Here is a 27,352-nt window from a genome sequence, read left to right as displayed (position 1 = left end):
TTAGATTGTGGATATTGAATAGTAGTTCTCTTACCTTTTTGAAGAGTAATGAGGAAATGAAGATAAGATGAAATCAAAGAATCAATAATAGGAGATGAACCTCCTATCAATTGTTGACAATTGAATGGTGGTGGAATGTACGTCTCAAGGAGCAATCTCAGTCATGATCATCTTCTTTCTCACATAGACTATTAAAGGTTTCTTAGACACATGAATATTGGGAGCTGATGATGCAATTGGTTTAGACACAGGAATAATGAGAAGAAGATCATTAGTTAAAGAGAAGAGTTGTGTACTAAGAGTTTCAAAAGAAAAAAAGGGGTAGATTGAAACTTTGCACTAATTAAGTACCTATTGAAAGTGGGATTAAAACGTTTCTAACCTTTTTGAGTTTTGAAATATCCAAGGAAGACATACTTTGTGGACCGAGGTAAAAATTTATTTGAACTTGTGGTTGCTTAATGCATAAAGCAAACACATTCAAATATGCATGGAGGAATAGAAAGCAATGGAATATTCAGATATAAAATAAAAATTAATTACCAAGAATATTGGATGAGAGATGGTTATTGAGAAAACAAGTAGAAACGACAACATCACCCCCAAAACTTTTTCGAAACTTGCATATGAAAAGGATGTGAATGAGCAATTTCCAAAAGGTATTTTTTTTTCTCTCTTCTACTTCATTTTGTTCAGGAGTGTAAGAGCAAGATGTCTGATGAATAAGTCTATTATTCTCACAAAAATTAGTAATAGAAAATGTAAGAATTCTAAAGTATTATTTGAACCAAATGTTTTAATGGGCACACTAAATTATGTTTTTCTTTCTTTAAAAATGGACTAAAATACATAAGCAACTTCTTATTTGTCTTTTAACAAATATAACAAGTGACTCTAGAATAATCTAACCAAATTTAAGAAATACTTAAATCCTAAAACATTAGAAACATTGGGAATTTCCATCAGAGGCAAGACCTTTTGGCAAATTGCTTGCTTCACTATACTTTGGATTGTGTGGTAAGAGAGAAATGCTAGGATCTTTGAGGAAAAGTGGAGAACGGAAGAGATGTTGTGGGATTTACTTCACTTTTATTCCTCTTTATGGGCCTCTTGTACTATTACTTTTAGAGGAGTTCCACTTAATGTTGTTCAACTTGGTTGGCTTTATGTTTGTAATACGAAGGGGTGGATAACATTGAGAGGAGTTGAGTTTAGTCTTGAGGAGTTTTGCGTATGTCTATAGTTTTCCTTGTATGGTGAAGGTGTTTAGTCTTACTTTGATCAATATATCTTTTTTTATATATATATATATAAAAAATAGAAACAAAACATGGAACCCAAATGTTTGAATGAACAAGATGAAAAGGATTGGAACTCCCGTTATTGACCCTAGCACCAAGAGTAGACCAATGATGTTTGCCTAACTCATAGGCTTGACACTCTAACTTGGACTCTAATATAACTGGAAGTTCCATAAATCAAAGAATTTGAAGTGGAGGGTGAGATAGTTTCATTGCATGGAGGAAACAAAAGTATGTATAGCAACTGGAACAAGAGGTGGGCCAACAAGGTAATAAATTCCAATAACTTCATACCTTCCACCAATCATCTTCTTCATTGAGAGATTTTGAAACACAAAATGGAGAGGGAAGAATGTTACAAAAAAATTAAGAGACTAGTTAGTTTGTTTATGGATAAAAGATTCACCAGAAAATTAGGAACAATTAGTAGATAATTGGATTCATTCAATTTTATGTAGTAATTTGGATATCAATATTGTTTTAGGTTTAATTCTTAGCAATGGGACTACCGTTAGAATCCATTTAAATAAATGGTAGATTGGAATAACTTGAATAGCAAAATAAGCAAAGGGCAATGTCCAATGGAAATTAGGTTTGCAACTAAGACATAGGGTTTGGAACTTGCTTTGATACTGTGTTCAAGAACAAGGAATAGGAGAAGAGAATGTGTTTCTGAAGTACCAAATATTATATATTGTACCCCCATAATAACCCTAATACTCAAATTATAATAATACTTTCACAAATAATCTTTAACAGTTTTGAAACAATCTTGGTTATATGTTAACATATAGGTATTTCCAAAGAATTGATAATAATAAAAAAAGTAAATTTCCTATCTCCATATTTATTACCCTAACCAATTTTTTCTTAACCCTTAAAAGAGAGAATTTTCCTATGCAAATACCTAGGCTTACGGTCTTTATTGCAATTATGAATCAACAACCTTTTTCTTAAAGATGATATTTAAGCTATCTACCCTAGGTTATGCATTTTTTTTTGATAGGATACCCTAGGTTATGCATGCTATGTTGGTTATATAAAAGAATAAAATAAAAAGTGATTCTAGAGTAGATGTGCACCCTTAGAAGTCATTCTCTTTTTAGTTGCATCTAAGATTTTTAGGTTTATACTAATCCAACCTAAGGTGAACATCCAAGAAAGGGGTGAATTAGGTATTGGCCAATTTTAACTAATTTTTTAGCTTAATGAGTGCAAATGAAAAATATATGCAATTATGAACAATAATATAGACAATGGAATATAAAGAAATAAGGGATAGAGAGATGCAAATGCAGTATTTTCCATTGGTTTGGTGCAATGCAACTTACATCCGCTCTCCTCTTGGTTCAATCCCAAGCCTAAAGGTTGCACTATGTTTAAGGCTTCAAAGAATGGGGACTTCTCGGTGAAATCTTTGTATAGGACTATGCAGCCGGGGTCTCTTGCTTTTTTCCCTTCAAAAATTATATGGAATTCTTGTGTGCAGCCCAAATTGAGCTTTTTTGCGTGGGAGGCTTCTTGGGGGAGAGTTCTAACCTTGGATTGCTTGCAAAAGAGAGGTTGGGTTATGGCAAATAGATGTTTTCTTTGCCATAAGAGTGAGGAGACAATTGATCACCTTCTTATCCATTGTGAAAAAACGAGGGAAGTATGGATGGTGTTCCTTTCCTTTTTTGGTGTTTCGTGGGTTTTCCCCCGGTCAGTCAAGGAAACCCTTTTAGGGTGGAGGGGGTCTTTTGTGGGAAAGAAAAGGAAGGTGGCGTGGCAAATGGGACCGTTATGCTTGTTTTGGGTTATTTGGAAGGCTAGAAATTCAATTGCTTTTGAGGATTGTGAGCTGTCCATTCAAAGGCTGAAAGCATCTTTTGTGTATTTTTGTGGTCGGAATCCAAAGTGTGGATAAAAGATGGTCCTTCGACCTTAATAGATTATATAGATTGGGTGTGTATGCGTTAAGGGAGAGGTTTTTTTGTTCTACCTTGTCCTTTGATGTTTGGGCCCTTTTGTAAGGGGGTAAGTCCCTTTATACTGTAATTTGGTGGGTCACTTCTTTAGCGCCTCTTTGCAATACAATCTTATACTTATTGATCAAAAAAAAAATGTTTAAGGCTTCAAACCAAACCTTATAGCTTTGTCTACTTTGATTCTTGGTTTTGAGGGGCTTTCAACAAGCTTCAAAAGATACCTCACTTTTAAACTCCCTAAGTGATACCATACACTTGGCAAACTCTTAAGTGATGCCTCACATTTGAATTTTTTCCTCAAATGATACCTCACACTCGAGCTTATCCTCACAAGGTTACAAGATTGAGTTTACAATAATAAGAACTCCTAGATTATGATTTTACTTAATGGATACAACACAAACTAGGATTGATAAGGTGCACTAAGAATGAAATGCAAATTTAGGCTTTTTGTACTCAAAATTCTTGTCTAATGCTCAAAGGATAAGTGAACAACAATTTGGAACCCTTCTCCATCTAATAAATGAAGTACAGATCCTTTATATAGGAGTTAGAAGGTCAAACTAGCCATTAGACATAGTTAGGCTCTATCATAACCTTCGATTGAATTGGCTCACTAGCCATTGATTGGCAGAAGGTATAACAGGTGACCATTAGGTCACTGAGCTGGACTGATTGAGTGAACAATTTGATCGATTGAGTAAATGGTTTGATCAGTTGAATTGGTAAACTTTGAACTGGTTGAGTGAATAGTTCAACTGGTTAAGCTTTCAACTCAATCGATGGCCATTACTATAGGATTTTGGCAAACCACCTTGACCATTGACCTGGTGGTCAACTGGTTCTTGCTTTGTTTTTGATATCTTAATAAATATACAAGATTTAGCTCAAAAACATGGGGAACAAACCGGCTATGAACTGCTTACTATTTTGAAAAACCTTTATAAAGCTACTCTTGAACAATTTAAGTTTAGGCTTTTCTTCAAAACTATTTTCATCCAATTTATGAAAATAGAAAAACGGTTTAGGCATTTGGATAAATTAAGGCCCTTTAATAAAAATAGGAAATGCAATCATAACTTAGTGGATTTACAATCTTACATTTATTAAGGTCCTGAAGATTTATCTTGAAATGAACCTTCTCCTTCTTCTTCTTGCTTTCCTTTTTAGCTTGATATATCTTCTTCTTGATGTCTCCAAGGAAATCCTCTTGCCTATCACACTTAAATGTAAATGTTAAATCCAAATCTTGTTTTGTTATGATCAAAACATGAAATTAACCAAACCTTGGTCTAACAAAGATCACCTTAAGATTTTCAAATGTTTGATGTTGAAGGGTATACTACAACAATTTAGCCTGTGCATTTTTCCTTTAACATTAGTGGAAGGAGTAGCTATTTCTCACTTGCCTCAAAAGAATTTCATGATCAACAATGTAGTTTTAATATCTTATGTTGATTCCAATATAACCTAGTGAGATGTCAAAAACATGATCCACACAAACAATGAACCACATTCCTATTGTTGTATCTAAAATTCACAAATCGTTTGCTTACATCATCTATATATTTTAATCTGCTTGGCTTGTATATCATGTATGTTTATGAAAACTTTGCAAATGCTTTCCATCTTTTGCCCTCTGTCATTGGGTTCTTTGATATTCAAAAGCGCTTGCTTCTTGATTATGTGCATTATTATTCATGGGGAAGATATATCCACTATAAGGAAAGTTCCCAAATGTTTGTTTGTTTTTTTGTTGTGTGTGTATGGATAGAGAAATAAATGTATTAGAAAGCACCAAACAAGGGGCTGTAACCAAAGTACATGAGCTATACAGGAGACATTCGATCAAAAGAGTAATAAGTTGCAACTGTCGGCAAGCAGGAGGCCCATGACTGATCCTAACCTGTAAATAAATACTTAAAGAGATAAACCTTTCTTCTAAAGAGTCCTCAGACCAAACAAAGTGAAATTTGAAAAAAAAAATATTTTCAGATTCTTTTGTTCTTCTGTGACACTATTATAAACTTGATAATGCCATTCTCCACACCATAAACTCCTCTTGTATGTGGAACTTCCCTACCACCTAGTTAAGATCTTCTTTACTGACTTTCTCTATGTAAGTTTAAGAAAATAATGGATTTGTAATGATCACCACATAATGATGTTACTATTTTTTGTTTTATAACAATAAAATCTTACATGATGCATGCATTAAAATTAAGGATCTTTTGAAGCATTAAAAGTTGTATAGTGAGAACATTTAATCAACTATATAAATATTCCATATGTATAACTGGGTCTTGCAAATATCCTTTTGATAAGATGTTAGAGACTCAACTTGAAATCAAGAATGGAACAAAAGATATGGAAATGTCTTTTAGTGTTTTAGTTTCTTGTTCATGGTGTGAATTAATCTGAAAAGTCCATTCTGGGGGCTCTTAATTCATTGGTCATTGAGTTCTGAATTTATTGTTGTTACTATTTTTTGTTTGTCCTATATGCCTGCTGACATGGTGAGCAAGCAATCTCAGTGCCAAGGCTGAGAGTGCTGTTCATGGGTTAATTTTGAGGGTTAATCGATATTCCTAATCATACTATGTCATAAAAAGGTCCAGGATTGATAAATTAATGGCTTTCTGCTTTTCAGGTATTAAAAGTTACAAAATGGACAGTTAATAATGTGTTCATTTCTTAAAAAATTGCAACATTTTTGTAGTACAACATTCCTTGCAAGAAAGACAACTAAATCTTGGAACAAGATATCATTCTGGATGCTGAAATAGTTTCAAACTTCAAACTACATATAGGATTTGCATCTCTTACTGTAGAAATCCGTGTTAGTAATGTGGATCTTGCAGGAGAAATACAACATTCTAATGTAATAATCTTGTTTGGTTCTATCATCATGCTGAAGCTGGAACTAGAAGTAGAATTCTTATTAAAAAAAGATTGTAGTAAGACATCCTAATTTTAACATACAGTCATGGGCTTGTCTAATTTTGGAAAAATTAAACTATACATTTCTTTTCATAGGCAAACAAGATTATACATTGAAAGGGCCTAACAAAAAATGAGGCACAATCCTAGTACACTTGGAGTATAGAAAGAGCACAAAAGCAAGCAAAAAAGCAATAGAAAACACAGAAAAAAAAACCTATATAGCTTAATCTTGACCCAAGCCTCAATGAAATCCATCAAGGAAAGGTCAACTCCCCAAAGGATCTTTTAGTCCATTCAAAAAGACATTTTCAGGAAAAAGACTTTCAACACTTGATCTGGATGTTTGTGCTCCTTTCATATACACCAAAACAAGCAAAGGGGGCCAAGTTCCACATTCTTTGTTATCTTTTCTGCATTCATGTTCTTTTCCAGCCTAAGAGAAGCAATCTGACAGATTTTGCAAATACCTACTGCAAGCCAAATATAGCTAGAACTAGGGATTTGATGCATTGGATAAGAGTATGAAATTCTAACTCCTTGACCCTACACAGACAACCTATTAGCCAACATCCAGCTCCTCTTCATAAGCTGATCAACTGCCAAAATATTTTCCCGAACAGTTTCCCATGGAAACAGCCATGAATGGGCCCTGTAATTCCAGATTTGCTTGATTGGAAAGTCCTGGGAGATTTCAGAAGTTAAGGAATAATATAGTAAGACTTGACAGAAAGACTCCCATTATTCACCCCAGTCTGGCGCAATCTCTCCTCTCCTAAACCACGGACACACATTGTGTGAATGTGCCAAAAAGTTCTTCTCGCTTCCCCACTCTCCCAATCATAATAGCCCCAATGAAAGCAAGTGTTTCAACCTCTCCAACCCCCTCCACTCAAAGATCCCCTACTTTAGCATTTCTTTTAGAATGCATTCTAAACAAGGAAGTTAAAGTGATCTTTCAACACAGAATCACCAGTCCATCTAACTAGACTTGGTTTTTGCCCCATTCGCAATAGAGATGCTAGTCATGTGCCAAAACTCATTCCACTCATGTCTAATAGCCTCCCAAAGACGCACTCCAAAAGCCTCTCCTAACTTGTTGGATCTCCAACCACCCTCAATCTCATCAAATTTGCCATCAATAACCTGTTTCCAAAGGAAATGGTGCTTCCCAACCCCCATTACCATTTCCCAAGAAGAGCCTTGTTAAGGGTTGCTAGCCTTATTACATCATGACCACCATTATTCTTTTCCTCAATTTATGAGTTCCTATAATAATGAAAGAAACAGTGTGCTATGGTTCAATAATGTTGCAGTCATCCATCTAGTATTTTGTACTGCTATCCTATCATTTTGTGTTGGGTTCGCTCCAAAAAAGGGTATGTTTTATGGGTTAGGCATGCACCTTGTGAAATGATTAATTAGCCTTTTTCCTTTAATAAGGGTGGATTTTGTTGTTGTTGTTTTGGGAAAGAATTTGAGTTTGAATGTTACATTCACATGCCCCAATTTGGGGAGAATAAAGTTTAACAATTGTAGATTGGATTCATCCTAATTTTATCTGTTTTCCCTTGCTAGCTATTGGAGGTTTCATCATTGTTGAGATGCTGTTTAGCTCTAGTCTTCTTGCCATTGTTGGAGCTGGTGAGCAGGTGCTTGGTGGTCTACTGATTTGTTGTGCTAGATGGTGTAGCCCTTTTATTAAAAGTACATTTTCCTACTAACTTCTCTTAGTTTCTGATTGATCATTTACCATGGTTCCATCTGACTCCACAGCCATCTTTATCCCCACGCCGTCTCTGTTTGTTCAACACTACCACTGGAGCTGCCCGCCGAGAACTAAATTTTTTAACTTCTGTCCTTGCCATTCGTCTAAATAGGAAAAGGTAAAAAATACTTATCATATCTTGCTTGTTTTACTATTTGTTTTCCCTAGAACAATTGCTATTTTATGAATTCAAGGCAATACTTCAGTGGTGTTTGTTTTTTTTGATTTAATTCTAAATAGAATTTAAGATTAAATAATGTTTAATAGTGTTAAGTATTAAGTTGTTTGTTTGTTTTAATAATTTATTTTTATTAAGTATTAAGAAGTAAAGAAAAACCAGCTTGTTACTTTTACCATTAAAGAACAAGTCAAATATTTTAATTTTTTTCTATTTAGTAAAAAAATTTAAGAAATAAGTAATAAGTTAATAAAAAGTAAAAAAAAAAAAAAACATCTAAAATTTGAAAGCAACTTGCTTTTAACAAAAAGTTAAAAAAACAAACAACATCTTAGCTTTTTTGATATACAAAGACTTCAGTTTCACCCAAAAATAGCCATCTTGACATGGGTGCAAGTATGGGTGTGAGATTTGTGTTTGACATGCTTAGATTGCATTGTATACAACTTTAATTTTTTTTTTAATATAAATTTATTTACTTGTTTTAAATAACACCAATAAGTTATTTGACTCTTATCTCTATTTTAATTTCTTTTTAAATTATAATAGATAATGACAATTATCTATTATCTCATAAAAAGAAATTATAATAGATAATAACAATTACCTTTTTTCATTCTAAAAAATATATTAAATTCAAACTAATTTTATCAACTTAAAATAACAAGATTTAAAAAATATTTTTGCATAGAAATTATACTTAAGTTGAATTATATCAATGTTAAAATATATAAAATTTTAAAATAAATTAGCTTCAATTTAAATAATTAAAAATATAAATTTTGAAAGTTTTCAATAGGTTCGCTTAAAATCAACTATATATTTTTCTATAAGTTTTCAACATTTATTTAAAACTAAAAAATTAAACTAAAAAAAATTTGTTTAACATTTAATTAAACTAAAAAATATATGAAAATTAATAACATATAAAATCCAAAGATAATTTCAGTAACTAAAATAATAAAAATAATAAAAAATGAAATTTAATATATTAAAAATAAAGAGAGAAATAAAAAATTTTCAATAAGTTTAAATTAAAATAAAATACATATGATAACTATGATATTAATGCCGTATCTAAGCATCGACACCCATAATTGAGATCCTTTTAAGCTGAATCCCTGTATCTTAAAATTTTGGGATGTCAAGGATCTGACACTTGGACACATACCCACACTTGGCACTCTCGTACCTGAACCCATGTGATATAGCTTAGTAATTTCAGTTTGAAATTTGAAGCTAAACTGTTTTTAGTTGTTACTTGGAACCGAATTAATATTGTTAAGCCAACATATACCAATTATTGTCAAGCTTTTGTGCTGTTACTCTTGCCTTAGACAGTGGTTTAGCTTCTCTAGCTTTTGATCAGACCTGTTTATCAGATTATGCAATTGGGAAAGGATTTCTTGTTGTTTTTATACTTACTAATTTCATGGCAATGATAGATGTTTGTTTCTGCTAAAACAAATAAATCCAGTTTTTGTCACTTTTACACTGAGAATTAGCTTTTCAATGATGAATAGATAAGTCGTTGCTCTAATTGTTCATTCCTCTAGATAGGGATGCTAAATTTGAAGAGTAGTTCCTTCTAGTAGTTTGACTTGTGCAATAAAAATTAGTGCATATCACTAGTTAAGAATATATGGGATAAGCTTGGTTCTAGGAGGATTGCTTATTCATTTTTCTTCTTTTCAGAATTCTTGCTGTGCTTCATCATTTTAGGTTTCCAGCTTTAACTTTTTATTTTTATTTTTTCCAATTACTTTGATATTATGAATCATCTGTAACAGCAGAAGTTATCCTGGATAGGAACCTTTATGGAAAATGAATCATTATGGCAGTGAGTAGTAGAATCTTTCAGAAGGTCCTCTTCTGTAAGCCTTGTCAAGACTTTGAAAATGCACAATATAAAGATCCTTGAGAATACTATCTGTTTTTTCTCAAGTGTTTATTTATTTATTTATTTATTTTTGTCTTGATGCTAAGTAGTTTTTAATTGATTAGCTTATGATATTGATCTGAAACAAAATATAGCAATGTTGACTGTTGTATTTTGTTTCTTCAAGGAAACTGGTTGTGCTCTTTTTAGGTTTTTTCCCCCCCTATATATGCAGGTTTATTTATTTATTTATTTGTCTTTTCTCATTCACACAATCAAGGATCTGACTTTAGTCTTCACCTTTGGTCATTCCATCCCTCCCTGTACCCCTGGGGGTATATTTTATATTTCTCCATCTGGAAAGGTTCTTTTTGATAAGTTTTCCTTTGAATCCCATTTATCTAAAATGTACATTAAAGATGAAAGAGTAAATTTTCCACTCTGTGATCTCCTACAGAGGCTTTCTAAACTTGGTTTCATTAGTTCACAATGTCAACAGACCTCCCTTCCTTGTTCTTATCAATCACATCTCTTGAGCTTTGACTATGAAACTTGTGAAATTAAAAATGAGGGACAATCTCACACCCTCTTATCTTCCAAAACAAATGATTTTCTTCACCTAAACCAATCACCTATTTATCCTCCTCTCCCCTTCTCCAACTGGCCCTTGAAATCTGTGAACTTTCTGCCTCCATATTAACTTCAAAATGGCTTTCCAGAGGTGTCAACCATAGTGAGTCTCAACTTCAATATGTCCCTATCCAAGATTATTAATGTTGCGCTTTGCAAAAACCGTAAAATTCCTCAAGTTAGTGCTCTCCTCATACAAATGCCAAGCTATTTTTGTGAATATATGATCTTTTTGTTCCTTGTGTTTCAAATATTTCAACATTTTGTGAACTTTAAACTTGTTCTGCCTTTTATGTTATTCTTTGCTGCCTCTGGATATAGTTTTGACAATGGAAAACTTGGAACAGTTTGTGAGACACTTGGTAGGCCATCAAAATATGGATGCATGTACGAATATTCCCTTGCAGTTTGAGCTGTAAGATGTGTCATCTCATCTTGAGGTCAACTTATTTTTGTTTTGTTAAGCATCCATGTGTTAGTGTGGACTCATCTTTTCAACTACTGAAGTCTCTTAGAGTTTCTCCATGACCTGGTTCTAGTTTCCCCCTTAGCTTGGATTCATTCTTTACCTTGTTGCCTATCAACAATTATAGTCCACATGCTATACCTCAAGTTTTTATTTTCTTGATGGAACTTGTCTGATTTCATATAGCATGGTTAATCTGGTTGTTTGTTTTGTTTTATTTCATTTTTATTTTATTTTTATTTTTAATAGAAATTTTCAATTTGAGAGTAGAATGTTGAGGAGTGTACAAATCCAGCATACAGATTTAGTTTATCCATGTCTTTGATCATTTCCAAATTGCAATTGACCAAAATCATTCAATAAAGATAAAATCCATGATTAGGACATTTCAATAAAATTTTGCAACTACTAGGAATCTGGTTTGGCCCATTGTACATCATTATTCTCTCAGTATCATACTTCTATTCTTTTTCCACTCGTTGATATTGATATACTATGTAAATGCAGACTTGTTGTAGTGTTGCAAGAAAAGACATACATTTATGATCTAAATAGCCTCTCTATCTTGGACACTATAGATACTGTGCCGAATTCAAAAGGTGAGGGTAGAACATCTTACAGAATTTTTTCAATATTTAAATATTCAGAATACCTGGGCTATTGATCTCTCTTTATTTCTGAACCAATTGTAGAGCTGCTTTTTCTCCTCATGTAATGATATCTATCTGGTGTCCAAATATAGCAAGCAGCCTGTCGTTTATGCTTTTATACATGTATGCTATACATTTACAGTTGTTTAGGCTGTTTTTCCATGTAGATTTCACATGATGTGTTTTTCATTTCAGTTGCTGGATTTTTTATTATATAACTCGATGTATTGTCCTATGTATAGCAAAGTAATGGACATATGTGTTTAAGAGCTTCCTGGTTAGCTCTACTTTTACTGATTGATTAACTTTCTATGGTACAAGACCAACAAGTAAGCATGGTTGCATGAGTTGAGGGAAATCCATGAAGGGTATTAATAAGATAATTTAGTGAAGGAAAAGTTTAATATACCTGCAATTTGATAATTGCAGTCATAAAGTTGTATGAAATTTGGAAGATAGACACAGGAAAATGCATGGTTTTCCACAGAAAGGTTCTAAAAAATCATTTTGTGTTTTAGGGATTTATTTTGTTGATGCAGACAAATTTGCATCAGTGTCCTTTATCTTTTGCAAGCATTCTAAGCTTTGGGTTATTTTACAGATTTAGGGGCACTTGTTGAATGTAATATCATCATCCAGTCTGATCCATAGTTCCGTATCTCAAATAATTATGGGTCAGGGGATTTAGTTGAAAGTACATCATTTATAAAGCATGGAGTGGTTCTTCTATAAAGAACTCTAGAAAATTTATTGTTGCCTTGCAATATTTGATTTAGCTAGCATTTACTCAATTGGAATATATTTTTTTTTATAGGTAAACGCACAGAAAATTTTATATATAAAAAGAGAAAAGGGCGCCTAAAGGCCAACCCAAAGCATACAGGGAGTATACAAGAGGTGCCTAAAGGCAAGAACAAAAAAGAAAAGGGGATACAAAAAATCTCACTAGCCCTTGTCTAGAAACCAACAAATCAAAAAAGTTGATTAAAGGTAAATGTCCTTCATCTATAAATGACTTAGTCCAAGGCCAAAAATTACATACAAAAGAATTTTCATCATTTGAATCGAAAACTCCTCATTTTCAAAAGCAATCTTGTTTCGTTCCTTCCAAACCGACCAAAAGAGACAAAATGGAGGTGTCATCCAAACCTTTCTAAGCTTCTTGCCCATAAAGGAACCATGCCAACCAAGAAGGGTATCTCTAACCGAAAACGGAAGGACTCGCATCACACCAAATAGCGCAAATAATAACTCCCACAAAACTCTAGCCTTGGTACAATGGATTAGGATATGATTAATGTCTCCTCTTTAGCACAACAAAGGAAACATCTGTTAGTTATGGGCCACCCCTCCTTGTAAGTTGATCCAAGGTTAAAACCTTGCCCCATGAAGCTTCCCAAGCAAAAAAACTTTGCCTTAGTTGGAACTTAAGGGCTCCAAATGATGCTCCTCGGAAATGGTGTTGCACTTTTAGGTTCAAGAGCACTATAAATGGACTTAAAAGAAAATTTTCTGTCCTTAGTCTCTTTCCATAGCACCCTATCCTTCATATCAATAACTAGCGTCTTTCCTTGTATTGTCAAAGGGAACCTCTCCACCACCTCCACCTCCCAATCATTGAAAGGCTTAGAGAAACGAGGATTCCAATCCCCCTCCTCACCCAAAGAGTCCTAACACTCCACTACCCATGCCTCTTTTGAAGCCATTAAGGCATACAAAGAGGGGAAAGAATCACATAGAACATCGTTCCCGCACCATTTGTCCTTTCAAAATCTCACTCTTCTACCATTCCCCACAAAGAACATAGTTTTGTTAAGCAATAAAGACCCTTCCTTCTTGATTTCCTTCCATAACCCCACACCATACCCTTCCCTCATATCTCGGGTACACCACCCCCCTTCTTCCTCCCCAAACTTTCTACTAATAACATGCTTCTAAAGAGTCCCCCTTTCTACCGCAAAGTGCCGCTCCATTTACACAATAAAGCCCTATTGAGTGTAGATAGACTTCTAACACCCAAGCCACCCTTTCTTTTATCTAAAAAGACAATTGCCCACTTTCCAAGATGAAGCTTCCTCTCCAAAGCTCCCTTGCCTTAGAGAAAGTCCCTTTGGATTTGCTTTAATCTCAATCTAACCACTCTTGGTATATGCATAAAAGACATGAAGTAAATGGGCATGCTATACAAAGTACTTTGAATGAGAGTAATTCTTCTTTCTTTAGAAATACATTGCCTCTTCCACATGGCTAGCTTCTTCCGAAACCTCTCTTCCATCCCATCCCAAACTGCCACTATTTGTGCAGTGCACCCAAGGGGAGCCCCAAGTAAGCGGAAGGAAGTGACCCCACCTTGCAACCGAGCTTAAGGGCTAAAATCTCTACATTCTCTACTCTCCCCATTGGTAAAATTTCACTCTTATCCAAATTGATTCTCAACCCTGAGATGGTTTCAAACCACATTAACAACCAACTCAAATAAGTCATTTGTTCCTGGGAAGCTTCACAAAAAACTTGCATATCATCAATGAACAACAAGTGAGTGATTTGAGCCCCATCTCCACTCCTTCCCCTTATTCTACAACCTCATAAAAACCCCCTCCTCCTCACTGCCCTACTGATGGAATTCTTTGGGACTAGAACAAAGAACATAATATTCAAGCTCCTTACAAATCTTCCTCGCTTATGGAATTCTTTGAAGAAACCCATTACCTCATTTTTCACAGACTCCAAGCAAAATTGCCAGAACGCTATTGAGAACCCATCCGAACTAGGTCCCTTGTCCTCGTTCAACTCTGAAAGGGCAGAAAAGACCTCTTCCACAATAAAAACCTCCTCTAGCTTAGTAGCTTCCTCAACCCCAGTTTTATCAAAATCCAAACCATTCAAACTAGGACGCCAATCACCAGGTTCCATCAAAAGAATTTGGAAGGCACTAACCACACCCCCCTGAATCTCTTGCACTTATGATAACTAGGTTCCATTAATTTTGATCTTAGCCAAACAATTCTTCCTTCTGTGGTTGTTAGCCATCCTATGGAAGAGGCTCGTGTTCTTATCACTTTCCCTCAACACCACTTCTATTGATTTTTGTCTTCAGGAAATTTCCTCCATAAGAGCCCATTTCTTGAAATCCTCCTTTGCCTCCTTTCTAACCTCGCACTCCTCCATTGTTAAAACTCTCAATCTCTCTTGATCATCCCAGAAAGACGCTCTATCCAAAGCCAAACTCTTGTTAACCCCCACCTTCCCAAAAACATCCTTGTTCTAGATTTTCAAATTGATCTTTAAAGCCTTTAATTTTGTTGCCAGGATAAAGCTACAGGAACCATTGAAATTGAATCCTTGCCACTAGCTTTTCAGCAACTCTTTAAACCCCTCCTCCTTCAACTACATATTTCCAAAATGAAAAGGGGTTGGCACTCTTCTCACCCCTCCCCCATCTAACAAAATGGGAAAATGATCCGACATCGACCTAGGAAGAGTACCTTGGACCACCCTACTAAAATGTCACTCTCAAGCCTCAGAAACTAGAAACCAATCCAGTCTTGACATGGATTGACTATTCAACCCATCACTCCAAGTAAATGTGCCCCCTGCAAGGGGAGGTATCTCAAATTCAGATCATCAATCACCTCCGAGAATCTTCTCATTGATGAAGACACCCTTCCTTCCCTGCTACACTCTCTAGGGAATTTGATCACATTAAAATCCCCTCCAATGCACCATGGGTCATTCCACAACCTGCAAATGGCCTCTAACTCCTCCTAGAAAAATTCTTAGCACCTTTTCATGGTATGCCCATAAACTCCCGTAAAGATCCACAAGAAACCATCCTTGCAATTTTTGAAACAATACGAAATAGAAAATTGACCCACTTCCATCTCTACCAACTCCAACATTCTATTATCCCAAAAGACTACCACCCCTACAGTTGCACCCCTTGCATTCACTGCACCCCACTCTAAAAATCTCCTTACTCCTAGACTTCGCACCACCCCCAGGGACATATCTTGAATTTTAGTCTCCTGTTAACAAACCAAGTCTACCTTTTGAGACCTGATTAGGGCCTTGATTATCTTCCTTTTGTTTGTCATTAGCCCCTCGTACATTCCAAAATAAAATTTTTATCTTCATCTAAGCCTTGAGACTTTAGCCCCACCTCCTTTGTCTAAACTATTCACCCTGCTTACTCCATTATAATTAATCAAACACTAACTATTTCAGTTCACGTTCAAACCTAGTAGATATTGAAATTCCCCTTCTTTTGCCTTGTTCTCTTCTATTCTTCATCCTTAGAAGCAAATTCAGTATTTCCCCTTCAAAGCCTTCTATCGAGAATCCCAAAAACTTATTGAACTTCAAGCAACTGTCCTCCTAATGACTATAAGACACCACCCCCCACCCCCCCATGTCTTGCAGAGGCCCCTCATCCACAAGCCTTTCATCACTATTCCCCACTCCTACCTCAGCCAAAGTCTTCTCCTCCTTTGTTTCCATCTCCCATGAACTGCTGTCAGCCAGTATAATACTCAACAAATCCTGATCCCCTTCACCATCCACGACAACCAACCCTCCCAAGCCAGAGGACCTACCCGCCGCCAAGGCCCAACCATAACTAGAGGAAGGAAGAGAAGAAGAGAGATCCCCACCCCCCACAAAGATAGAAGGAGAATCATTGTACTTGGATGCCTTGCCCAACAAAGCTTTGTCAGTAATCGCCGCTCTATCAAACACTGCAAGGGTCTCTAACAACAAAGCTTCCCTCGATGCGCCTCCAAAGAGTCCTTTGTCATCCCTTCCCTCTCGTTCTTTGCCAAACGAAAGACCCCTTTGGTGCCCTAGCTCCAGAGATTGAAGGAGCTGGACCTTTAAATAACCACACTCCCTCTAAGCCCACTTCTTCAGGCCTAAAACCCATTCCAAACTCCTCACAGCCCACTAAAGAACCTTTTAATTCTTTGGGCCTAGAAACCCCACCATCTCGACCCCTTTTCAAATGAGGCTCCAAATCTTGCATTTGGGTCTAAATGACCTGAACCAAAAGACTCACTTCTGAATCCACCCAACCCATGTCTGTGCCCACCCAATCTACTAATGCTTGACATGTTGGCACCTACCTCTTGACCTCTGCACACTAGGCTTCCTTCCCCATCACCCTCCTCAGTCCCTTCATCAGACCCCCTTGCAGAACATGCAACAGAAAAGGCTGCAACTTTCTTTGATTTACCTCCATAAGACGACACATCCTGTACTCCAACCTGCACCTTAGTCTGCACCACCTTTTCCTTTTGACCCCTAATGCATGCAGCACGTGGGTTTCCTCCATCTTCTTCTCCGACCACTGAAACTCCCACCTCGCGACTTCCTCTCGACGGCATCAGCTGCACAAACCACGATGGAATTTCCCACCACAGCTGAATGGAGAAACACCCTAACCCCACCACGATCTGAGCAGAGCTAGGTAAATCCCTTCCAACCATCTTCACCAAACTTCTAGCCCATTGCAACTCAGCCATAAAAGTTATATCTTCCTCCACTGCAATAAAACCTCCACAACCATCACCTATTTTTTTAAACACCTCACAGCTCCACAGATGAAGTGGGACACCCACCATCCTCACCCAAGCCTCATTAGTGTGGGTTCCCTTGCGGAAGCACCCCACCTTCAGGTTCCATCTTTCCAAATGCAAGGAATTCTCCTTATGCCTTTGGCTAGGACCTGCTCAGCCTCACTTAATGACTCAAACTCAAATAACAAAAGTCCTCTTCCCAACACAGCAATGCTCAGTCTCCCCTTTAAGAGCCAATGGTGATATGGCCACCTCCTCAAAAAATCCAGCTCAGGAAAAGGAACTGAAAAATTACCCCACCAACCCACCAAACAATGGTCCAACTGTTCCTACCTTCCTTGCATCTCCCTTTCCTCCAATTCCAGCCAGATTCTATCTCCTATCTTCCCTGGTTTCAACTTTGCAACATCTGCATAAGTCCTTGTCTTCAACCCCTTCTCCCTCATGGAAACCTCTGGGGCACAAGATTCCTTTAACCCTCCAGGAGGGACCACTCTGAGGCCTCTCAACTTCTCTGCCAGGGTATTCCAGCCTCCAATCAGTCCCTAGACATAATCTTTTTATCTCAAGATCATGAACAGAGCAAAGAAGAAACCATCCCGCCTTGCTTGAACGATGCTCCAGCCTATACTTCCTAACCCCCTCCTCCCAGTCAAGGAACCATCTTCTATCATCACACTCCCTGCAACAGGCCTCAACTCCATCCAACAAACAACGAAATCCCTAAATCTGATCCAGAAGGAGACACCTCTGCATCTCTCCCAAATGCACCATCTCAACTTCCTTCCCACATCCTCAACCAAAAGCTCAAACGATTTGGACTCCACAACAAACCAGCTTCTTCCACCCCTGGGAGCTTCCCTCGTATTCCCTCACCTCTGAGTTTTTAAGCAACTGCTGGTTCTCAAGTTCTCTTATTACCTTTGCTTTGGGGTTTGGAAATATATGCAATTATTGCTACTTCCGATCTGGTGCTCCAGTACTTATCACCTATCACACACACACACAAATACACTCTAACCAATGGATTTTAGATCCCTTTGTCAGTCCTATACACATAACTATGGATCTTATTCTAAATTTACTTTTAAAGATTAGATTGAAAATGGTAACTTATTTGTTGATAATGGTGATGAGGGAGACTGGAAAAGAATCAGTTTATTGTTTTTTTTTTCTTTGTTTCCCTGTTTCCTTTAATCTTTTAAGTGCTGTTTCCCTATCATGGGTCTCTTTAGCCAACCCTGATGAATATTTGCAATTTGTTATTACTTCCTTCTAGGGCTTTTGTTGAGGGGTGAGTGGTGGAGTATTTGACAGTGTACTTGCTTCAATCTTGCTGATCTGGTTGGAAAGAAAATCTTGGATATCCCTGCATGATATATTGGATTGATCCTACCTTTTATCCTCTCTTTGGATTTTTGTGACCTAAGAATTCCACAGTCTTCCTCTTAACATCATTCATTGGGTTGGAAAACTGTTTTTCTAAGGAGAACATCAGTTGTGGACAAGTTCAAAAGGAGACTTTGCCCGATTAGTCAAACGCTTTGGGAACGAGACACGAGTATGTTTCCCAAGCTGACAGGACTCACACGCAAGCGATGACAAAGATGAAAAACTAGGGACCATTTTCTGGAACTTGGATAGACTAGGGTGGCCCAGGCGACTGTGGATGAGAAGGGGAGCATCAGTGGAAATGCAAACTGCAGGAGTTGAAGGCGCGGTGAAGTGATGCCTTGAGACTCATGTCCTATGCCAATCGTCTTCCCCGTACTCCGGTCTTGCAAGGTCACAAATTTATCAGAGAAAGTGATAGAACAATTAAGAGTGCGAGTTATTTTGCTGATGGAAATAAGATTAAAAGGACACTCAGGGGCATAAAGGACAGAATGGAGAGGTAAGGAAGGGAGAGGATAAGCGAAACCAAAACCTTTAGCCATAGTTTGGGAACCATTAGCTAAAGTAACAGTAGGTAAGGTAGAGGTAGTAGTAATAGAAGAGAAAAGATCCTTATTACCAGATATGTGATCAGAAGTGTCAGAATCTAGAATCCAAGGTCCAAGAGAAGATGTGTGGGTAAGACAAGCAGAAGCATTACCAGTCTGGGCAACAGAAGCAACACAAGTTGACTTGGTGGCCTAATAGCGGAAATAGTCATCATACTCACTGTCAGTGAGGGAAATACACTGAGATGTGGAGGAACTGGGAGGCTGAGGCGACTGAGGATCAAATGACTGGGCCACGTGGGTAGTGCAGGGAGGCCGCCCATGTAACTGATAACACCGATCACGAGTGTGGCCAAGCTTATTGCAATAGGTGCAATGAGGACGTTGGCCTCTACCTCGATTACCACTGCGTCCTCCTTGAGAGCTAGTTTGAGAAACTAACACAGAAGAATTTGAAGTGTTATCAGATGACAAAGTCTGAGTGGAGGATATACGGAGGAGGCGAGTAAACACATCATCCAAGGATGGAAAAGAGGAACTGCCAAGAATCTGATCGTGGACGGTCTCGAGATTTGGACGGAGGCCAATAAGCGTAAGAACCATGAAGAACTTGTCAATCTGTGTTCGATGATCCCCAACATCAGTAGTAAGAGGCCTCATGGTCAAGAATTCCTCCTTAAGAGAGGCAGTCTGGCCAATATAAGTAGATAAATTCATGTCTTGTTGTCTAACATTGACAATAGAAGAAGCCGCCTTATAAAGACGTTGGATATCATTCGTGTATAGCCCTTTCGCCTGATTCCAAAATTTAAAGCATGTTTTGTAGGCCCGAAGATGAAGCAGAATCTTAGGATCAACTAATTGCCATAACACACTACATAACTGTGCATCTATCTTCCTCCATTGTACTCTGTCAACCTCAGGGATATCTGCCTCCTGCGTAACAAGGTGATCCTCATAACCTTGACCTATAAACCAAAGCTCCACAGAGGCAGACTAGGACAAATAATTTTCACTCCCAATCAATTTCTCCGAAGTAATCATAGGAGATCCAGATATGACAGAGGAAAAAGTGAAACTTTTAGTAGCCATATCTACTTATCTGGTGAACGAAATATGTTTGGATCGAAGAGAGCCCTAATACGGCTTATCGCGGACTTCCTAAGACACGTGCAGGCTCGGGGTGGAGAGGAAGTCACCGGAGGTCGCTGGAAAGGCGGTTTAGAGGGCCGATGGAGACAAAAAACCCAAAAAAATGCACTTTTAGGGCTCAGATGATACAAGCGCAAATGGAGGGTGGCTAGACGGCGTCAGGCGAGGCTGGAGGTGGAAGCGCGTGGCCGGAAAGTGCCCCACGCGCCGACGCGTGAGATTCAGGCCGCCGGAGAAGAGACGCGCTTGGCCAGCGCGTAGCTAGGATTCTTCCTCTGGTGCTTTGAGAAAAGTTGAAGATCTCCTCCTTGCGCACCTGATGGTATGGTCGGTGTTGGAAAAGGACATCGCCGGAAAAGTTGCCGGCGGTGAGGGTTTTCTGACGGCAATACGGTTGATCGGAAGCTTTAGGAGATGGGAAGGGTGACCGGAATGAAACACAGTCACTGAAAGATTTCCCATAATGGATTCACGGATAAACCGGAAATAATTAGGGTTTTTTTCTCCCTAGGCTCTGATACCATGTGAAGAGAGAGAGAAAAGGGAGAATCCCTAATTATTGTTATTGAAAAACTGTAAAGAATACACATTGGACTTGGGTATATATATACATGTTAGTGGGACTCACAATACAATAAGGAAAGAAAAGGAAAATGAAAAGTAAATAACCTAAATAACTATACACTATCTAACAGTCTTCTTGTCTTCTCTCTTTCGTTTTTGAGTCTACTTTTTGCTTTGTGTTTTCACTTTCTTTAATGGATACTTCATCCTTTTTTATGTGTATTTTCCTTTATTAATACAAATTTCTCGTTTTCTATTTAAAAAAAAAATGGAAAATTCTTTCAATGGTTTTTGATCCAAATTCTCAAATAGAAGCTAAGGGATTGATTGATTGGATTATAAATTGGATATGCAACTAACGTTATATTAGATTTTTTACTTCTATATATATTTTTTTTATACTTAGGACTTTGTGCATTCTCCCCAAGTTTGGATGGTTGCTTTTTGGCTCTTCCAGCAAGCACAACCAGAGGATCTGTGTTAGTGTACAACGTTATGGAGCTCCATTCACATTGTGAGGTATCGCATAGATTTTTTCATTCTTTGTTATAATTAATGCTCGATATATGATCTGATATCAGTTTGATCAACTTCTTGATTACATGCGAATTTTTGGGGAAGAAATTTCTCTAATTTTAATGTGAAGTAGAAAGCTTTATTTCCAATAATAAAGATGACAAAAAATCTGTTCATTTTACTATTAGTTTGTTGATAACAATGCAAACCCTTCCGAAATCAATGTTTCCTTATGTTGTGTGGAACTATACCCATTGTCTCATTTAATCTCTTGTCTGTAGGATAGCCAAAAAAGTCATGAAAAAAAAAAAAATTCCATAACAAAATACCTATACTGATCTTTGATTTTGGTTTAGCTTCTTTTTTGATCTCATTCTAAAAGTACACCAACTCTAATACATGCACAGAGTCTAGTACAAATTAGGAGTCTGAAGCATCTTTTGCTTTTTCCATCTCTACAGTTCCATTAGGCACACTTGCTATCAGCCATAGGCTCCTGTTAACTTTGCATTCACATGTGAATGAGAAGTTGATATTTCAGAAACTGTTGGTTTATAAGAGAAATGTGCAGGAAACAGCTTTTACTGTTTGACTGACCTGGTGACTAGCCAGGAAAGCTTATCAGTTCCCTTTTATTTTTCCCTTTTGTGTGATTGATTTGTTTTGGAATTCTTTAAGTCAACTCGATAAAGTTATAGCCCCAACTTCTCAAGGCCAGCTAAATGGACCCATTTCACCGATTGACTATAGTGAGGGCCATATCCATGGTTGAATACTTGGAATGTCATCCTTCCTCATCTCAAGCATGTTCTTTTAGCCTCTCTTTTGCCTTTTTTCTGCCCTTAACTTTGAATTGAGTCACTCTCTTATATTTTTGTACCTTGTTAGTTATTAGAAGACTTCTCCTCTTTCTGTCATCACTTGATGTCATTGCTAACTTCTCATAAATGATTCAACTTTGTTATATTTTTCTCATATTTCCACTAAAAATCTAGGATATAAATGGGGATGAGCAGAGATTAGGTGAGGAAATTACAATATATTTCATGAGTTTTAAGCTATTGTTGTTCCTTGCAACTCCAACAAAGTGTTTGGATCCTCCAGTGAACCTCAATGAAGCTTGTCAATTTCAAATAACAAATAAAACCCACCATGTTATCTTAAAAAGAGAATTTAATTTGATGGATATTTGTGAATGATTTTGAGAGAATCCATAGGTTGTCCTTGGTAACACCTTAGGGCTTGCATTAGTTCCTTACTTTCAAAAGAAAAAAAAGAAAAGAAACCACCCCCACCCCACTCCCCCCTCTTTTTCTATTTTATGAATGATGGAAATTTTTCTTTCTAATAATTGCTTGAGTTGGCGAAAGCAACCCCAAAAACATGGGCACATAAGGTTTTGCATCCAATTGTTTCTCTTGTTATTGATTTTGAACTTCGAATTTTTGGGCATAATCACAAAGAATTGAAGGAGGTTCAAGATCTATTGTTCCCAAGCATCCAAAAGTGACTAGTGTAATTATTCCTTTTAACCTCGTTCATATTTGTGTTTGAGATCTAATTGTTGCTTTCATGGTTTCACAATGATTGCTTATGGGGTTTTCCAATTTATTTGGGTGTTGCTTCATGGTTAAAGGTTTTGTTTTGGATTTTTTCATTGACTTGCTTTCAAACATGAGTTTTGTTATTATAGTAAGTTGTGGTATCTTAGGATATTTGGAAATATGTTAAATTGCAATTTTTTTTTCCAATTAGTAGTTTTCAAATATCTTATCTTAATTACATAAAATTACTTTGATTTGAAATATGATAAATTACTATTTTTTAAAAAAAATTGTTAGTTTTCAAATATTTTATATTAATTATATAAAATATAAAATTATTTTTTTTGAAAATATCATCACATTACTAATTTTTAGATGTTTTTAGCATACAAAAACAAACAAATTTAAAACTTAATAATATTCAAACATCAATAAAAACCATGGGGAACCAAATTTGATATGATTTGCCGACACAACTTGAACCCAACATATTTTTGTTGGTTTGGGTTGAGTATAATTATATTTGAGTCAAATTTATGTCTAACTTGCATAATTCATTTAATAAACAAGTTGTTTTTGGGTTAACCTACATAACATGAATTTGACCTTTGAATTATTAAATAATTGTGCTTATTAACTTGATTATAACCATAATCTATTAAACCATATTCAACTAATTTAAAATTTGATTTTGGATGAATAGTTGGAGTCATAAACATATCAAGTTGGGAGGTTGATCATTTTAACTCAAACAAGTCTTAACTTGACCTGATTATTAAATAGGACCTAATTATTAAATAGGTTACACAATTTGTTACATCCTTTAATAATTATGCCCTATTTGGGTTCATGCTTTTAACTCAATTATTATTTGTATTGTGTTTAGGTTTGACCTATTTGCTTGAGTGTCTGAGTTTTAATGTGACCCACCAACATGAATTACTGTCCTTAATTAAAGCAAACAACTTAATATTTAAAAGCAAATAGACATCAATAAAATAAAGTTAAAAAAGAAAAAGAAAAAGAAACTTAACATTTAACAACATTCAATTCAGTTAACATATAAGTTAACTTCAGGCCTGATAAGATTTCAAACAAGAAACAAATGCCACCTAAGTGTTAAAAGTGGGTCCCACTAATTCAGAATTTTAATAGCCTAAACCATACACTACTTTTTGCTTAAGATGTTTTTGACAAACCTAAAATGTAAATTATATAATGTATCGTTTAGTTCAAATGATTTCTACTAGAGAAATTTGTAAAATAAATAGTTTCTGGAACTTAATTGTTTTACTTATTTTTTTGAATTGAGAACTTAAATTTCAGTCAATACCAATAGGTTTCTCACATTTACAAATTATTAATTAAAAATTTAATTCTTATGATTTATTAATAAGGTCTTTAGTATTAAATTTATCAAATAAGCGATTTTGGATTGTTGGCTTTGATTGCTAACTATTGAAGGCACACTTCTTCAATAAAGCTTTCATAGTGGTTTTGGTGTTCTTATATACAGAGTGAGGTTGGTTTTATTGGATGTCATGAACCAAAAAAGTGGAAAATAGGGAAGGCATTGGGATATTGTAGTGACTTTTTTAATTGTTAGGTTTGGTTAGTAAATATGTCAAGTCGGCATTTCAAGAAGACAACTTATGCTATAAACCGAAGAGAAGGCCATTATGTGCTTTTTGATAATCTTGGATGGACAACTTTGAATTTGGGTCCATTTTTTCCCAAGTGCTTCATTAATTGTTGCAAAAATTTATGCAATAAAGGTGAACCTTTTTTGGGTACACTAAATTTACCTATAAAAAATAAACTGTTTTCTTCTCTTTTTGTTTTCTTTTCTCTTTCCTCCCCTTTGGAGTGGGATTATAGTGTGGTGGTGTTTAAATATAAGGTAAACCTCAATAAAGGACCTTTGGATGCTTTATAATAGTAGCTGCTCTAAGGACATCTTAGTTTTAGAAATTATGATAAGTGGCCTCTGACATTTCCAGTTTCTAACTTTCACAATTAAACCTCAATAAACTGGATTGTGGTTTCTTAAATGCTTGGCATTTAAATCACACTATTGACACTAATTTGTGGCTCTACTTCGATTTCCTAAAGAGAGAAGCATTACCAGAAGATCTTACAAATGTATATATCTTAAAGAAACTTGTGATTTTGTGGTATTTCCCACTTAAACCTGTTGCATGAATTTGCCCTTATTATCAACAAAATTATCCAAAATATTAACTCCTTGATCCCACCAAGAAAATATTTGTCACCCATGCCTCATGTTCTTTGAGGTTTCAATTTCAAGGTTAAATCATCTGACATGAATCTAAACCAGGGTCTTATTATTATAACCTCTGACACTGTTTGTTGAATAATCAGCAATTTTCTCTAACATTCTAGGAATTCGATGACAAAAATTCATTTTAATGTCATTTCAATATTGTTATTGTTATTGGATCAATTAATGTATTTCCTTTTGCGTGTGTGTGTGGAAGGATTGGGCTTGGGGTTGTGGGGATTGATTTCATTCTAGTATAAAATATTAAAGAAGCTTATTTGTTTCCTTGAAAATTAAACATCTATTAGTATGCAATTATGCTTTTTGGGTTGTAATGTGAATTGATTTGCACTTTTACTGTACAGTTTGTGCCTTTGCTGGATAAGCTTGTTACTATATGCCTTATATTCAATATGAAATAAAAGTCCGGTTTAGTTCTCTGGTTCAATTGACTTATATTCTTATTACAATTTAATTAATCACAGATAGATGCTCACCGCTCACCACTGGCTGCAATTGTCTTCTCTCCCAATGGGATGTACATAGCAACAGCATCTGAGCAGGGAACCATAATCAGAGTTCATCTCATTTCAGAAGCAACTAAGGTGGAGCACATCACACAATGTATTTGTGTTTATCTGTGAATGTGTGCTAGCTGGCTGTCAAAAATACAGGCATACATGCATGCATGAAGGCAGAGGGGGAAGTAGACCTGCCATTTAGTGATCCATAATGTTAGATTTGTTGGGTTGCTGCTAATGCTTTATCTGAGAAAATCATTTTAATGGTAATATGGAAAAGAAGCATTTTATATGGTCCAGAAATTTTTTGTGGATCAAATTAATTACTTAGTTTGTCCATGATAAAACAGTAGATCTTTTTATTTATACCCAGAAAATGGTAGAACCACACTTTCCATGGTACAATATTATTTACAATGCATAACCATCTGTTCCTTGGATTTCCTCTTATCTATCAGCTTGACATATAATAAATCGATTTTCAGAAAGTACAGAGTATCGTTTTATCCGATTGATTATATTTTTTATTCCAACTGTGGAACTAACGATTCTTTCTTTAGCAGTCTTACAGTTTTAGAAGGGGGGCATACCCTTCCACTATATTTTCCTTGTCATTTGGGCCATCTACACAATTTCCTGATGTACTTGTAGCCACAAGTTCTTCAGGTTCTGTTCATGCTTTCTCTCTGGGACTTGGCATGAATCAAAGGTGAGAACTACATTTGAACATCTTCCCAGAGCATATTCTCTTCTTTTTTTTTTTTTTCCTCTTTCCCTCACTTTCCATTAACTTCCACTTTTGCTGTATTGTAGTCCCGAAACTTTTGCTATAATTTCTGTTCCTGTTTTCACATTCATGTTGCTCCTTTTCCTTTTCTACTTGAGCCTATAATATGTTGCTAAACATAGTTGGCCAAAATTTGCTCATTATCTTCTCATCATTATTAGCATTGCTGTTTACATTTTTATTTGTCTCAGTTGCTGTTTTTATTCTAAACCTATACACCTCTTACTCATTCACAAAATTGAAGGCACACATTCTTCATGTTTTTTTTTATTGGTCTGGTACATTTTTATCCTTTTTTTCCTGTGTTTACATCATCTTAAGGGTTCATTATCTGATCCTTCTCTCATAAAATTTCACCCTTACCAGAAGCAGAAGATCAAGTAGTTTCTTTGGATCTATTATACCCGACTCTGTAAATGATGTGTTGGATCCAGCTCATCATGTACTTCACAATGTTGTGCCTGCAGGAGTTAAAAGGTAAGAGTATTTAAATCTTATATTAGATACCAATTAATGAACTGTTTAGTTGGTATATTCCCCTATGACTGGCAAATGACCTATTCTGGAAATCATCTTGACTGAGACTCAATAAATATCAACTGAGCTTCTAAAATTATTTTGAACTTAATCTTCTCTTCAAATTTGCTTTTAACCTCGTTAATTGGGCCTACCGTTTAAAATTTAGTTACAAGTAT

At 36.0% G+C, this 27,352-nt stretch overlaps 1 protein-coding gene across 3 annotated transcripts in view; it reads left to right on the top strand.

Annotated features, from left to right (window-relative positions):
* LOC117925078 (autophagy-related protein 18b-like) overlaps positions 1–27,352 on the top strand; it is a 34,003-nt gene that overhangs the window by 4,369 nt on the left and 2,282 nt on the right. Inside the window, exons 3-9 of one of the 3 annotated variants that reach the window (XM_034843908.1) lie at positions 7,787–7,852; positions 7,985–8,094; positions 11,637–11,728; positions 21,415–21,527; positions 25,835–25,954; positions 26,431–26,579; positions 27,024–27,134. In XM_034843908.1, coding sequence (XP_034699799.1) covers positions 7,787–7,852; positions 7,985–8,094; positions 11,637–11,728; positions 21,415–21,527; positions 25,835–25,954; positions 26,431–26,579; positions 27,024–27,134 — 761 coding nt within the window. Of the gene's footprint in view, positions 1–7,786; positions 7,861–7,984; positions 8,095–11,636; positions 11,729–21,414; positions 21,528–25,834; positions 25,955–26,430; positions 26,580–27,023; positions 27,135–27,352 lie in introns of all 3 variants that reach the window. The other 2 variants (XM_034843907.1, XM_034843906.1) reach the window with 2 other exon arrangements.

This window comes from Vitis riparia, chromosome 11, assembly GCF_004353265.1.
Source record: "Vitis riparia cultivar Riparia Gloire de Montpellier isolate 1030 chromosome 11, EGFV_Vit.rip_1.0, whole genome shotgun sequence".
In the NCBI taxonomy this organism is placed as follows: Eukaryota; Viridiplantae; Streptophyta; class Magnoliopsida; order Vitales; family Vitaceae; genus Vitis; species Vitis riparia.
The sequence above is the reverse complement of the archived record's forward strand: the minus strand, read 5'-3'. Positions and strand labels throughout refer to the sequence as shown.